The 15324-nt window shown below is 39.6% G+C and overlaps 1 protein-coding gene across 2 annotated transcripts in view; it reads right to left on the bottom strand.

The window, feature by feature from the left end:
• The window catches only part of RNF150 (ring finger protein 150), a 276189-nt gene that overhangs the window by 41646 nt on the left and 219219 nt on the right, over positions 1-15324 (bottom strand). For both annotated transcript variants that reach the window (XM_003928023.3, XM_074396885.1), the window contains exon 6: positions 12689-12899. In XM_003928023.3, coding sequence (XP_003928072.1) covers positions 12689-12899 — 211 coding nt within the window. The remainder of the gene's footprint in view (positions 1-12688; positions 12900-15324) is intronic.

The following is a 15324-nucleotide window of genomic DNA, read 5'->3' as shown; positions in this document are numbered from 1 at the left end:
GGTATTGTAGTAGGTATTCTCTCTCTCTCTCTCTCTCTCTCTCTCTCTCTCTCTCTCTCTGTCCCATTTGCTGCCAACTTGGAGATTACGTTGGTGCAAAAGAAACTGTGGTTTTTGCCATGACCACAATTTCTTTTGCACCAACCTAATAGCAGTGGCTATTTCCAAAATTTTTCTTCCAAGTTGTCCCAAGGTTCAACTTATAAACACAGAGAGATCATCAAGAGCTAGAAATCTGAAATTGCTGCTTTATTCATAGAGCAGTTGTCTGTAGGTCAGCATGCTCAAAACACTACAGTTACTGGCAGGGCCACTATCTGTTGAATATAACCAATACAGAGCCATGTGTAGAAAGGGCATAACTACAACTTTCTAGGAATTTAGACTAATGGGTTGCTGATTTCCTGATGGGCTGACTAGTGATGATGCTGATAACTTCGGAGGTTTCTTTGGAAATAGAGTTGTAAGGACAGTCATAATTTTATATGAGATCATGGTCTAAAAACTGTAGCTAGTAACTAACACTCAAATGACCAATTAGTGAAAAAAATGCATAACTACAAGCAAGTAAGCCATTCTGCTCAGGAACTAAAGTAATCAAAGAAGAGCAAGGTGATGTCAGTTTTCATCCCCACAGGCAGACGGTTTAGGATACAATCCAGAGCTCTCAGGCTTTGGTGCTACATCTTGGAAACTGACAAAGATACTCTGCAGATATTTTTATATCTAGACATTTCAGTTTCATCAATATACATCATGACGTGTCTGACCAGTGTCATTCTCATGAAGAGGTAGTATGTGGGGTTGGGAGAGAAATCACATTTATAATTTCTTGAGTGTCAGGCACCAAGCTAGGAACTTCATATATATCCATTCATCTAATCCTCACAACAAACCTATGAGGTAGGTTCTATTTTGACAGTTTTCATGATGAGGAAACTGAGGCCCAGAGATATTAAGTGAATTGGTGAGAGCTAGTAAGTAAGTGGTCAGGCCAGTATCTCAGTCCAGATCTGTCTGACTCCAAAGTCATGCAGTTTTCTCAAACCTACACTATCTCACAGTAGGGTCATCTGTATTTATCATGGGTTAATATAAAACAGTAAGGGTTGTGTTGATGGTATAAAATGAAAATAAAAAGCTTCATTTAAGTCTTCAGTGGTTTCTGGGCATTTGGTTTTATGACATTAGCAGGGCATTTGCAGAAATTTATGCACAGTTAGACATTAGAGCCTTTCTCTGTCACATTTTCCTTTGCTGCTGTTTCCACTATTTCATCTCTCTGATGCTTTTAATTTCATTGCTGCTGCATAGTACAATATCAGTAATGACAAATAATAAATCATCAGTCCATTGTTGCGAAGCATTAGTCTCCCTCTTCTCTCGTGATGGGGGACTAGTTTAACACTGTGCTCCTCTTTCACACAGGGGAAATGTCACAGTATCATTCCAGAGAAATTGGCTATACAGAGGATTGTTTGCTAGTGCCTTGGTCCAGCTTGAATATCATTGGAATATATATTTATTATTTTCATTAGCAGCCAAAATAGAAATACACATTGTAATACATTCTCCTTTATCTTCCATTACTGTCATTGGTTTCCCTTAGAAATCAACATATTCATTTACTCATCCAACTAATGTTTATTAAATCTAACTGTAAGCCATAAACTGTGCTGGGTTTTAGAACATAAAGGTGAAAAGTCACACAGTCCAAGCCATTTGAGGATCTACAAATTTAAGGGAGTAACTGGCAATTTCTCAAGAAATTGTATCCAAGATAGCTATGTGAAAGCAGGTAATTGTAAAAGAAACACCAGATTCTGCTTGAAGAAGCAGAGAAAACATCTCAGAGAAAACAGCAGATGAGATGTGCTTGAAGGATACACAGGAATTGGGAGGTGGAGGGAGAAGCGTGGTAGGACAGTGTATCTGGAGCCACAAGTGGCTTAAAATGCTCCTGTGTAAAGAGCCAGGTGGTATTGGGAAGAGTCTGGGAGAGAGATGCAGAGGCCGAACGCTTAATGATTTTGTTAGAATAGGCAGGTGGAGATTGTAACCCAGAGATAATAAAAATGTTTTCAGCAAAACACTGATGAAAACAGATTTCTATGAATGATTACCCAGGAAGCAGGTTGAGCACAGACTGGAGGATGGTAGGACCAGATACGGGGAGAGAAGAGACGATAAGGGCTTGAATTATAGTAGTGGCAGAGAGAAGTGGCACGTGGAGAGATATTTAAAGGGCAGAATGAACAGCGATGGTAATTGTTTCACTACAGAGGACAACAGCATGGAAAAAATATAGGGTAGCTGCAAGTTATCAGCCTGAGCACTGGGTAGTAATTTTACTGTAGGTCAACAAACATATGAAAAATGCTCATCATCACCGGTCATTAGAGAAATGCAAATCCAAACCACATTGAGATACCATCTCACGCCAGTTAGAATGGCGATCATCTAAAAATCTGGAGACAACAGATGCTGGAGAGGATGTGGAGAAATAGGAACATTTTTACATTGTTGATGGGTGCGTAAATTAGTTCAACCATTGTGGAAGACTGTGGCGATTCCTCAAGGACCTAGAAACAGAAATTCCATTTGACCCAGCAAATCCCATTACTGGGTATATATCTAAAGGATTATAAGTCATTCTGTTATAAAGATACATGCATATGTATGTTCACTGCAGCACTGTTTACAATAGCAAAGACCTGGAACCAACCCAAATGCCCATCAATGATAGACTGGACAGGGAAAATGTGGCACATATACACAATGGAATACTATGCAGCCATAAAAAACGATGAGTTCATGTCCTTTGTAGTGACATGGATGAATCTGGAAACCATCATTCTCAGCAAACTGACACAAGAACAGAAAATCAAACACTGCATGTTCTCACTTACAGGTGGGTGTTGAACAATGAGAACACATGCACACAGAGAGGGGAGCATCACACACTAAGGTCTGTTGTGGGGGGTGTTGGGGAGAGACAGCAGTGGGTGGGGAGGTTGGGGAGGCATAATGTGGGGAGAAATGCCAGATACGGGTGACGGCAGAATGGAGGTAGCAAAGCACCTTGCCATGTAAGTACCTACGCAACAAACCTGCATGATCTGTACATGTGCCCCAGAACTAAAGTACAATAAAAAAAATGAAAGTCACTAACTTATAAAATGAACCTATACAGGAGAGTAATGCAAATATGACATGCAAAGGAAACACTCTTTATAATTTGGTACCCATTTTCTGAAGCCAAGTATGCCATGCAAAGGCATAATTTTCACTATAGTAAAAAGCGCATTTTTGCAAGGGCTGTTAAAGTGCATGTGGAACTAGTGAATTAGTTATTTGATGGCATGTCAAAAGACCTTTCTGGGTTTTCCTTATTTTTTAAATTTTCAGATCCAATTTATTTTTTTCTTTTTTTTCTTTTTTTTTTTTTTTGAGACGGAGTTTCACTCTTGTTACCCAGGCTGGAGTGCAATGGCACGATCTCAGCTCACCGCAACCTCCACCTCCTGGGTTCAGGCAATTCTCCTGTCTCAGCTTCCTGAGTAGCTGGGATTACAGGCACGCGCCACCATGCCCAACTAATTTTTTGTATTTTTAGTAGAGACGGGGTTTCACCATGTTGACCAGGTTGGTCTCGATCTCTCGACCTTGTGATCCACCCGCCTCGGCCTCCCAAAGTGCTGGGATTACAGGCTTGAGCCACTGCGCCCGGCCAATTTATTTTTTTCAATATTTATTTCTGCATAACATTTTGGCTTAAATAACACATGATCATAAGTATGATTGTTAGAATTTACACTAATGTCTGTGTAAGAACGAGGTGAATACCAGTTAACAGCATTTTGGGAGCAGAGGGCTGTGATGTTCGGAGACAGGGTCCACTGAATGTGGGAATCCCAGAAGGAGACCAGGCTACAGCTATGGATGAAGGCCAACTGTGCTGCTGTTCCAGCCTCCTCCACCCATTGTCTTCTCAGCCATTCTTCTGATATGAAGATAGGCAGATGCTGAATCTCATAATGACCTTCACTAGTCTTAAGAATGTGGCTGTCAGGTCAAGGAGGCTCACATCTGTAATCCTAGCACTTTGGGAGGCTGAGGTGGGTGGGTCACTTGAGGTCAGGAGTTCATGACCAGCCTGGCCAACATGGTAAAACCCTGTCTCTACTAAAAATACAAAAAATTAGCTGGGCGTGGTGGTGGGTACCTATAATCCTAGTCACTTGTGAGGCTGAGGCAGGGAGAATCACTTGAACCCGGGAGTCGGAGGTTGCAATGAGCTGAGATCACGCCATTGCATTCTGGCAACAGAGCAAGACTCCATCTCAAAAAAAAAAAAAAAAAAAGAGTGTGGCCTGGGGAGAAAGTTGAGGGCAGAATTCCTTGCTGGGTTGGCTCAGTGGTGCTAGAAGGAGAAAGGTGGCAAGAAGGGCTTGTAAGTGAGGATGCAAGACCTTGAACCTTTGTAGTGAGACTTGGAAAGGTGCTAAGACAAGGGTTCTAACTTTAATCACAGAGTTAGGGGCCTGAAAAGCATCTTAGAAATCACCTAACAGAAATGCAGAAAGGGTAAGTGAATTGCTCGCCTAACATAAATGCAGAAAGGATAAGTGACTTGCTCAGGGTCACACAGCTAATTGGAAGCCAAACCAGGACTAAGACCCCAAATTTCCTGCCTCTGGCTAGTGGTGTTTCTGTGGTATCAGCTTACTTCAAGTAGCTCCAATAATGTTCTAATAGTGACACCTTCCTTTCTTCTGAACCACTGAATTTCACTTCTGAAATACTTGAAGTTATAGAACCCTCAGACTCAAAGCCAGTTCTTATGTGAGCCAAGAGGCATTTTAGCTGCTCCTGCTTTCTTAATCTTGCAAAGAAGGAACTTCCCGTGATTTGCTTTAGAATCAAAATGCAAACAGAAATGTTATCTTATTTACACGAGACCCTTCTCAGACACTGAAAAAGTGTCGACCTGCCAGTTGTGTTTCCTGCCATCAGCTGCTGCCTCACTGCTGAGATCCAAGCACAGTGTGTCAATGTCTGGTAAACTGCAGGTCTGCCCCCTAGCCCTTTCCTGGCTCATGCTGGTAACAGCTGCTGAGCCATGTCAAAAGCAAGACATCATTGTGAGGAATTAATCAGTTGGAGATGGTGCTATCAATGAGTAACTCAGAGCACATGAGAGACGATCTCCCAGCAGTGAATGAATGGATTTAATCTGTTGGCTGAGTTACTTCAGTTCAGGAAGACAAGTTTCTTCTGGGTGAGTGGTTGTGTCATACTCAGGCTGAGTGCTCCAAGTGGCAATATTATCTGTGGTCTAAATGAATTGATTCTGTCACAGGCTGTTTGTGAATCTGCAGATCCTCAACCCTCCCTGTCAGAGGTACCAGGCACATAGGAAAGCCCTGGAAGCCTCACATTGAGTGGGCTTGCTTGGATTGGGAAGTGTTTCCAACGGAGGAGAAATGTTATCGTGGAAAACTCTGTGGATCGTGCATTGGGTAGTTGCCATCTGTGAAGCTTGACGATTGAGGCATGTGCTTATTGCAGAGATCTTTGCTCTTCAGAACAGCTGTTCCTCTGGTGAAGCTGCCATGGAGCCGGTGAGCTAGAGGGCTCAGAAACAAGGGAGTGATGTTGCTCCTGGCACATTAAGAGTCCTGGAAATGATTGCCTGGAGCAGTGTTACAATCTGCAAATGCTTTGTTTTATATAGAAGCAGTCACTGTGGCTTAACTATGGGGAGATGAAGGGGAGATGGCAGTGGGGCCTGAAATCTTAAATGGCTGGCTAATTCTCTTGCCTGCCACAATGGAATGTCCTCACAAATCAAAGCAATCATCTTTCCAGAGCTAATGTGAATCTTACAGGCACCAAGGGAGATCATTCTCCTGGTTGGTTCCAGCTGGCATATTTATCCATTGTCAAGAGCAGCTACTTTGCCATTTCAGGCTTTAATGCAAGTCAGAAAAGCAGACATGGCTACTCTTGCAGCTCCCTCTTCAATACTGGAAAGCTTTATCTAAATGTGTTTATTTCTGAGTGCACCAGTATATTTTGGAGTCACATAAAACCTGGAGATTGCTGTTTTGCAAAGGTAGCAAAGTGTAGCTGCACATGTGAAACAGAAATGTGAAGTTTATGCCAAGTTTCCCCTTTTCTCTCAGTTGTCTTGATTTATAGAGGTTCCCTGAAAAAGTCCTGAACACACATTCTTTTTCTTGTTTTCCTGTTCAGGCTGTGGTCAGAGCAGGTCTACAGACATTTTCAAGCTTTGAATAGAGGTATTCTAAATACTTCATCGACTCCTCCCCCAATAAACCTAGATCTTAAAAAATATAAGAATAAATGTCATTTCTTACCTAATTTTTTAAGAGAATGGATCTTTAGGAGCAATGAATCCTGTAGGGAAGTTTATACTGAAGTTCCTTAAATTAGAGAAAGCAAATCCTTGCAGAGACTAAACACAAATCTCTGAATGAACTCTTCCGAAGTTTTCCCTATAATTAGCTGGAGCATGTGTCCCTGGAGAGCTCCTGGGTGGTTTGCAGTGGTAGGTGTCAGAGCTGGCATGAAAACCACTTTTCTCTGTGCTGCAGCTTCAGCTGTGCTTTAGCAATTTTGTCTTGTAAGTGCATTTTGAAAAGTCTTCACATTTTTTTTTTCCTAAAAGACTAACCTATTTCTAGAGTCTTTAAAAAGGGTCTGTAGTTTAGCAGAGATAGCAGCTAAGAACATGCTCCTTAGTTGAAGACCATCAAGACATTTAGGAGCTAATTCTCTTGCACTTTCATGGGACTCTTTCTGCCTCAGTTTCTACTGAAGAGACGTGAATAACAAAGAATCACAAGACAGACTCTCCCTCCCCTACCCCCATTGCCAGATGTATAGTTAAATGTATAAAGGCGAACCTGTTCAATAATTCTTGACCTCATCACCCGTTTGGAGGCAATAAAAATGGAAAAGAAGGAGAGGAAGGTGGGGCAATTGGTAAAGAGATTGTCAATGAACACAGCGATATCATGTTGCATCTCACTCCTCTAGTGAAAAGGGTGGAGAAGGTGCAATCTCAGGCCCGTGAGGGGGTGCTGCAAGGAAATCCCCAACAAAATTTTGAAATATGTTTCCTATAGGTTTGACTCAGCAAAAATGTCTCAAACTTTTGTGGACTCAGTCTCCTTCCTTCCTGCAACCTTAAGAGAGGAGGCCCAAGACCCTCATGGGGTCAAAGCCTGGAGAATGCTGCTGTCCTGGAAAAGGACTGTCAGGGCCGGTGATGTGTGAGTGTCCTAGAGGTGAATGGGGTTAATGTGGGCTCCACCCAAAAGGAGCTCCTGGAGAGGTGAGTGGACATTAGGAGACAGAGGCTGAAAATGGACTCCTGGGTGCACAGGATGCTCATGAGCAAAAGAGAGACCCGTCTGTCCCACGCTGTAGGAATTACAAGGGAAAGAGCCCAGCAGAAAAAAATTTATTTTTTTGACTGTGTTTGCAACTTAAAAGGACTCTTAGAACTTAAAGGGACTCTTAGAACTATCAGTTATCTAAGAGTAGGCAGAACAGTCTTGGGCCTGCTAGAATTTTCATCCAGGGGCAACTCTGATACCCACTCAATACATTTTAAGTGTCAATGTGGCAAAAATAAAGATATATTTTGAATAGTCCCTCACATTTGCCTGAGCTTTGGGTTCACCACCCACCATGGCTCAAACATATTCAAGAAGAAAAAAACCAATAAAAATAATACAACAAATAAAAAAATGCAAATAAAAAATCAATATGCTAGAACAACTATTCACATAATATTAGGTATTATAAGTACCTAGAGATGACTTAAAAGTATACTGGAGGGTATGCATAGTAACATGCAAATATTACACCATTTTATGTAAGGAACTTGAACATCTTCAGATTATAGTATCTTTGGGGGAAATGGGGTATCATGGAACAAATTCCCTGTGCATATTAAGGGATGACACTCTGTTTAACACATTAGATACCCTCTTCTTTCCCCAAGGATCGGAGTTGATGGGAAGTTAGCAAAGGAAAATTTCCCAGAGGAACTACATATCATTTTTCATTTCAACTGGCCAAGTTTTAGCCTTTACATTAATTCATGTGTACTGCTTCCTTCGGAAAGTTTGAAGACCAGGTCTGCTGGCCAGATAAATCATGCCAAGTGCTTTTCAGAATGTATGGGGAGATGTGTCATATCTTGATTCTGCCATCCCTACCCTCCATGGGCTGACAGTTGGTTCCTTCTAGTCTCAGGTGGAAGAAGGGCCAAGTGGGTAACGATCTACAGGCAGTGCTAGAGGACGTACGACTTGTGTAGTGACTCAGTAAGGGGAAGAAGGAAATCCATGGTGGTGTCAACAACCTCCCTGAAAAATCAGAGGAAAGTTTCAGACTCTCCCAACATGTGGAGTGGCACTCAACGTTTTTAAGAAGGGGTAATAAAATCATCTGTTCTATGTCTTTCTCTAGCTTCTCTCTTGGGTCTTCAGACATACAGGGCTGTCTTTTAGCTGTGTTTTCCTTTTGTTCTAAGCAACTTTTTTTCCCCCTGTGGAAGCAAACCCAACAATCTGCAGCCTGAGCTTGAGAAGGTAAAGGCTAAGTGTGTTTTTGGCATGATTAGGCCTACAGATAAAGACTGGTGAGTGACGTGTGGGCATTGATACAAACGACCCCTCACACAAAGATGGAGATGAAACACTGTTCTGGGACTGCCAGGTGAGGTTTTGAAAGATGGAATGTCAGAAACATCAAAAATGTGCATACAAGAACATCTTTCTTCCAACATCAGACTTGCAACAAGTTTGAATCTCCTTGGCTCTATAAACGGTTTTCATTTTTTTTTTCTGGGAGCTGAAGATGATCCTTTAATGCTAGATTTTTCCATCTTCACTCTGAAGGCAATCTGTTCTACATCTTTGCTCCATGAGTGCTGAAATGACTTTGACATGCATTTGATCTATTGCACACAGGCCAGGAAAGAAAGAATAGAGGTTGGAATGACAGTATAAGTAGGAAGTAAATAAATTTTTGATCTTTTAAGAGATGTAGAAAAATGGAAGGACTGACTGAATAAACTGAATGAGAAGTGAGTAAGCAACTGTGTTCATTTCCCCCCCATTCTGTCTCTATGTGTAGTGTCGCTAAGCCTGGGCTCTGGGGCCAGTGGCTTAGTGTGAGTGCCACATCCAGCTGTCACGTGTGACTTTGGGTCAGTGACATTAATCTCTCTGTGCCTCCATTTCTGCATCAGTAAGATGAAGATAAAAATAATATTTACCTCATTAGGTTGTTGTGAGCTAATATATTAAAAAGGCTTAAAGGGTGCCTGGTATAGGTGCAATGTATTTCTTAGCAGCTGCTATTTCTTTCTTTCTAGTAATTTCCTGGATCTGTGGAGATGTGAGGAGGAGAAAGAATAATTTGGAGAAAAGTCATGTTCATCCTCCACTGGGTTATTTATTTGTGATTTATAGCAATATTGTACACCCAACTACACTTATGTCTACTTCCTCATGATTTTTGAACAGCATTCAAGTTGAGTATAATAATGTTGATGAAAATTTGAATCTTTTCACTCATTTAGTCATACATTTATGTTTGTTTATTTATTAAGTATTTACTTGAGTAAGACACTAGGCAATTAGAAAAACCTGTATAGAGCAGAGGCTTTTTCTCCTAAGGAACTGACAGCCATTTAGTTAATGGTATAAACCAATCATATCTAACCAGAGTGTTCATGTTTGTAAAATTCTGAGAAATCTAATAAATAGAACTAATCAGAAATATATGGTTTAGGAAAAATATTTTTTGAGAAAACTTAAGTTTCTATACTAAGAAACTGATAGCCATATTAATATATGCCATCAGTCTTCTGACTGTAGGTATTGTCATATCCCTCTTATTTCTTCCTCCCATCTTTACCAATACTTCCTTTGAAATTGCTTGGCTTTCTTTTCGTCTGTTATGACAGATAATCTCTACTTTAAGCTAACATGTTTACCTCGATTCATTCAATAAAAATCTACAGAATGGTCACTATGAACTAAACATTCTGAGTCTATTTTATGCAAAAAGCAGTTTAGGGATTACAAATTACATGGATATACATCATAATTTTCTATTTTCGGATATATTTTAACCTACAGTATCTATTTCGTTTTGTATGTAATTTACTCACATTAAATTAAAATGCTTTTTCATTTGTCATCTTGGCTTTACTAAGATGTATGAAGTATGTAGCCACTCTTCAAAATAAGGAATCTGACAGATGACATATCTCCTCTTGAAAATCAAATAGTCATTCTTTTCCAAGAATAATGATCCTTTAAAAAATTTTGTTTCTCCAAAGCAAGTTCATGCCTTAAATATTTTTCAACTGCTGGAAAAATTTCATCAGACCTTCCAATATATTTCACTAAGATCATGAATGGTCATATGTATGGTGGTAATCAAAGATGTCCAATAAATGGAAAAATTTTGAGGCCACCTGGTACACCAAAAAGAGAACTTTCTATTTGACGTGAGTCAGATGTTTAGTCCTCTGGGCCACAATTTTCTCATGACAAAATTTAAAAGTGTATTTTGGTAAGAATCAAAAGGTTCTCTTCCATTTAAAGTACGGATTCTAGATCTATGCGCTCCAATATAATAGCCACCAGCGGTATGTGACTACTAAGCATTTCAAATGTGACTAGTTTAAATTAGTTTTACATTGTCTCAGCAGTTTTAATTTTGAAGATTTAATAGATTTAATTTTGAAGATAAGTTTATATTGTCTTAATAGTTTTAAATATTGTTTCATTTTAATATTTTAATAAATTACTGTTTTATTAAATTATTTAATATATTTAATATTTTATTAAATAATAATCTTATTACGTTGTGAAATTATATTTTATTAAATTATTTATTAAAATTATTATTTTAATAAATAATTTTAATAAATTATTAAGACAATATTTTATCTCAATAAAAATTAAGTTCTTTCCTGTTTAGTTCTTGAGCCACTTTATTTAAAAACATTCTGAAATGTGCTGTAAATGTAAAGAAAATACACACCAGACTTTGAAGACTGAGTTTAAAAAATGTGAAATATTTTGGATATACAGGGTTAAACAAAAATATATTATTAAAATGAACTTCATTTAAAAAAATGTTTTAGTGTGGCCATAGAAAAATTTAAATTACGTGCACGACTTGCATTATATTAATATTGGACTGCATTAGTCTAAACCTTCAAAACAAAGGGATCAAAATCTATCTTTAATGGCTTTTAAATGCCGAATGGTCAACATTTCAATATTGAGATCTTTGTACCTGTAAAAGTCAAGTTTCTCAAGTTAAACGTCTTATTTATCAAAAACTAATAAACATTGCATGGGCAGATACTTTTCACCAAGCTCCTTTTCAAGTTACCTTTGTCAAGGTTCTGAAAAAATGGTATGCTTACAATATTCAATATTCAAATCCCAAATAGGAACATCTCAACTATATAATAAAAGATGATCAGGAAATAGACCAAAAGATTAAGAGTGATTGTTTCCAAGTAGTGAGTGGAGCCCTCAGTGATTTTTTTCATTCTTTTCTTTATCTTTCAGTTTTTCAACAATGAATAGTTTCTTCATCAGAAGAATACATATCTTTACATTTTAGCAAGCTTTCATGAATTTTACAGAAATCACAAATATGTAAAAGAAAGACCAGCTTAAAAGAAAATATCCCCACATACTTCAATCTGGTTTTCTACATTTCCAAATTTCTACAGTGAATAGGTTACTTTTATCAAGAGAAAAAAATACACTTTATTTAAAAATTGCCATATCCACTCACTCTTTTAACCTCAAACCTGAGCTAATTTGCATCTGACTTTCTTAGAACGCCTGAAGCTTTTATCTCTTATATTAGACTGAATACTAGGTACTTTAGATTTTTACTTCAATCTTGATGCTAATATACATCCTTTAATATTTTTATTAAAACTACCATCAAACAGAACAGGATTTAGTGACTGTCTATGGAGAAGGGGGAAAATAAAATACCAGAAGGTATTTTAGTACGCAGGGCCACTGTGCACAGGGATTTAGTGTCTATTGCAAATATGGCCATCTAAAGGGATGCCATTTACATCCACATCCTACCGAAACAAGGAAAACAGCCTCCTGCACATGGTCTAGACTAGTTCTTACAGTCACACGCACACTCAGGGAGCTCCAGTGCATGTGTGCACACACATACAAGCATGTGCACATGAGTGGGTGTGGCTGTGCTCTATCCCAGTCCTGCTGGGCACCACTTGTAGTTGCTCCCCTTACCTGCCCTCCAGTATGAGAAGTTCCAGATCCAGGACCCTAATGTGCCTCAGGTACCACGGGAAGGGGGCATGGAGAATGAGCAGTGCTGTGATGTGTGAGCCCTCGTGTCAGTGTGTGGGCAGGCAGGAGCATGGGCACACAGAGCCAGGTGGGCTGTCTGCCCTGCTGGCTGTAGGAAGGGCAGTTCTTCCAAGGGCTGGCAGTTATAACTGATGAACCTAGCAATGATGTACTCATTCAGTATTTTTTTCTTCTTGAGGAAAGGTAGTTTTTTCCCAATTCCCACAAGGCAACAGCCCTTCTGGCTATGTCACTTTAAGCATGGCAGAACTTACTGTTAGTAGTAAAGATGACTTCTCCCTCCTGGGCAGTGGGGTCTGTATCCTGGACCACCTGCAAGGCTCCCACAGTCCGGACAGCAGGGTCCAAAGTGACTGAACTTTCATTCACTGTTGTGTCACTTGCTCCTGTGATCTGGTTGGTCGGTGGACCTCCCAGAGAGCCCTCGAAGTCAGTGGGCAAGTCGTCCATGCAGTCGGCATTGGGCTGATGGGGACAGAAAAGGATCTGTTCTCAGTATGTCATCCACTTAGAGATTAAATGTCTACAGCCTAAACATTTAGTCTCCATAAAAAAATTAAGTGCTTTACGGTTTACTTCTTGAGCTGCTTTATTTAATAACACTCTACATATAGTTTCCATAATGTTAACACAAAAAGATCTTCCAAAATTTCCTTTCCAAAGGTTCATTTTATATTAAAAGTGTTTCTTTTTAATTTTTTAGAATTAAAAATTAAATTCAAGACAAGCAGTATTTGTACATTTAAATAATCACTTGGGGGAATATGTGAAATTTATTTACAATGAATGCATTTCCGTACATATAGTATTATTTACTGCACACCTAGAATGTACCTGGTAGCCTGATCACTATGCCTCAAAACTAATGCATTGTTTACAAATATACTGATGATATGAGAGTAGGAGTGAGAATAGAATCTAAGTCGTTACAGCTTGCTCATTAAAGATACATACATACCCTCAAACATATACAACAGCACAGAGTAAGGCTACTTTTAAGAAAAACATGAGCCAAAAACTAGCTATAGAAAAATATCCCTATGTCCTTAATATGGAATTAACCATACACTAGTCAAATCCTCTAAATTAAAATCTTAGAATCATGAGACTAGGGTGAGACCCCCTTGTTCAATTGACCATGGGTTACAGGACTCTTTCGTTTCCAATGTCATTGACAGCTTCCTTTAAAGAACATAGCAATGGGAGCTCTCTGCTTTGCAAGGCAGTCTGTGTTGGCCAGCATTGTTGGACTGTATTATTATTGGGCAAAATCTTACTCTTTGTATGTTTTACTCTTTTGTCTTAGGTCTGCTGGTTTGAAGTAATAATTAATATATTTATATCTCTTACACAAACAGCTTTTCAAATTACTTTGAGTTCTGTCTCCACACAAACTCAAAATTATGTTTAAAGGGTAGTGGTGGAGAGGTATTGTCTTAAGGACTATTAAGAATAGCTGGCTGGGAGTGGTGGCTCATGCCTGTAATCCTAGCACTTTGGGAGGCTAAGGCAGGTAGATCACGAGGTCAAGAGATCGAGACCCTGGCCAACATGGTGAAACCCTGTCTCTACTAAAAATACAAAAATTAGCTGGGCTTGCTGGCATGTGCCTATGGTCCCAGATATTTGGGAGGCTGAGGCAGGAGAATTGCTTGAACCTCAGAGGCAAGTGAGCCGAGATCATAATACTGCACTCCAGCCTGGTGACAGAGTGAGACTCTGTCTCAAACAAACAAACAAAAGAACAGCCGTTAATTTCTTTTGCTCTGGTCTGAACTTCAACTTCATCTTGAAGAATGATAATGACATGGTTTGTTTTACACTCCCAAAGTAAGCAGAACATCAGGATCAGGATTAACGAAAGAGAACTCTGGATTGACAATTATTGAATTAGCATCACAATGACTGTTGTTTTCCAAGGTCTTCAGAACAGAAAACCTACAACTCATGGACTTACAGGGCACACAAAACAAGAAATCCAAAGTGCTGGACTCTTGTCCTAATGTTTTGTTCTTAGCTATGTAACACCAGTCTCCTGAGCTCCACACCTGTGTCCTAACAGTCAGCATAGAGATCTCTATCAATCCATAAACCCATCAAATTCAGCTCATTCATTTCTTTCCTGTATTCTTTCTTCTTTTTGCCTTCTCTAGCTGTATTGGAAGTAAGCCAATTCACTGAAACTCTATTTGTCAAAAATTCAAAGAATGATCAATTCACGGAATTCACTAAATTTACTGATTGACATTGGACACAAGCAGGTGGGTTTATGAACATTCCCTCCCCATTATAGTTTTCCTATCTACTTACAATCTCTTCTTCAGTTTATTTCAGTCTTCACTCCCTCATCAGAGCATTCTTTAAAGAAAACACCATGGGTATGTTTCTTCTCTTCTCCTAAGGAAGGAATTACACGCTCCCTGGCATGACAATGGCAGATGCTCTAGAGTCTGGCCCCAGCCTACATTTCTGGCCTCACCTTCAGCCTTTGGAGACATGAAGCACATGATCCATTCCCTCCTCTCAACACTGTAGCTTATACTCTTCCTGTGCTCAGGATGACATTTGATCCAGTAACCCTCCTTTTCCTATCCCAAGTCTCAAGTTGACCCCTGGGGAATTCCTAATCACCCTTTAATTCCCAGGTCCAATGTCCCCTTTTCTAAGACATGTTCCCTCCCAGGTAGGCATCGTTGATCCTGGAAGTACTTTATCAGGCACTTCTCCCATACTGTGTGGCTATTAGTTAATGTGCTGGTCTCACTCTGCTAGGCCCCAAACATTGTAAAGTGAAGCAACCGCACTATATTGACCTTGGATTCCAAGCTCCTACATAGTGCCATTGACAATGACTAGTTGCTCAGTGAATGTTGACTTGGAAATTTGATCT

This window comes from Saimiri boliviensis, chromosome 3, assembly GCF_048565385.1.
Source record: "Saimiri boliviensis isolate mSaiBol1 chromosome 3, mSaiBol1.pri, whole genome shotgun sequence".
Classification (NCBI taxonomy): Eukaryota; Metazoa; Chordata; class Mammalia; order Primates; family Cebidae; genus Saimiri; species Saimiri boliviensis.
The sequence above is the reverse complement of the archived record's forward strand: the minus strand, read 5'-3'. Positions and strand labels throughout refer to the sequence as shown.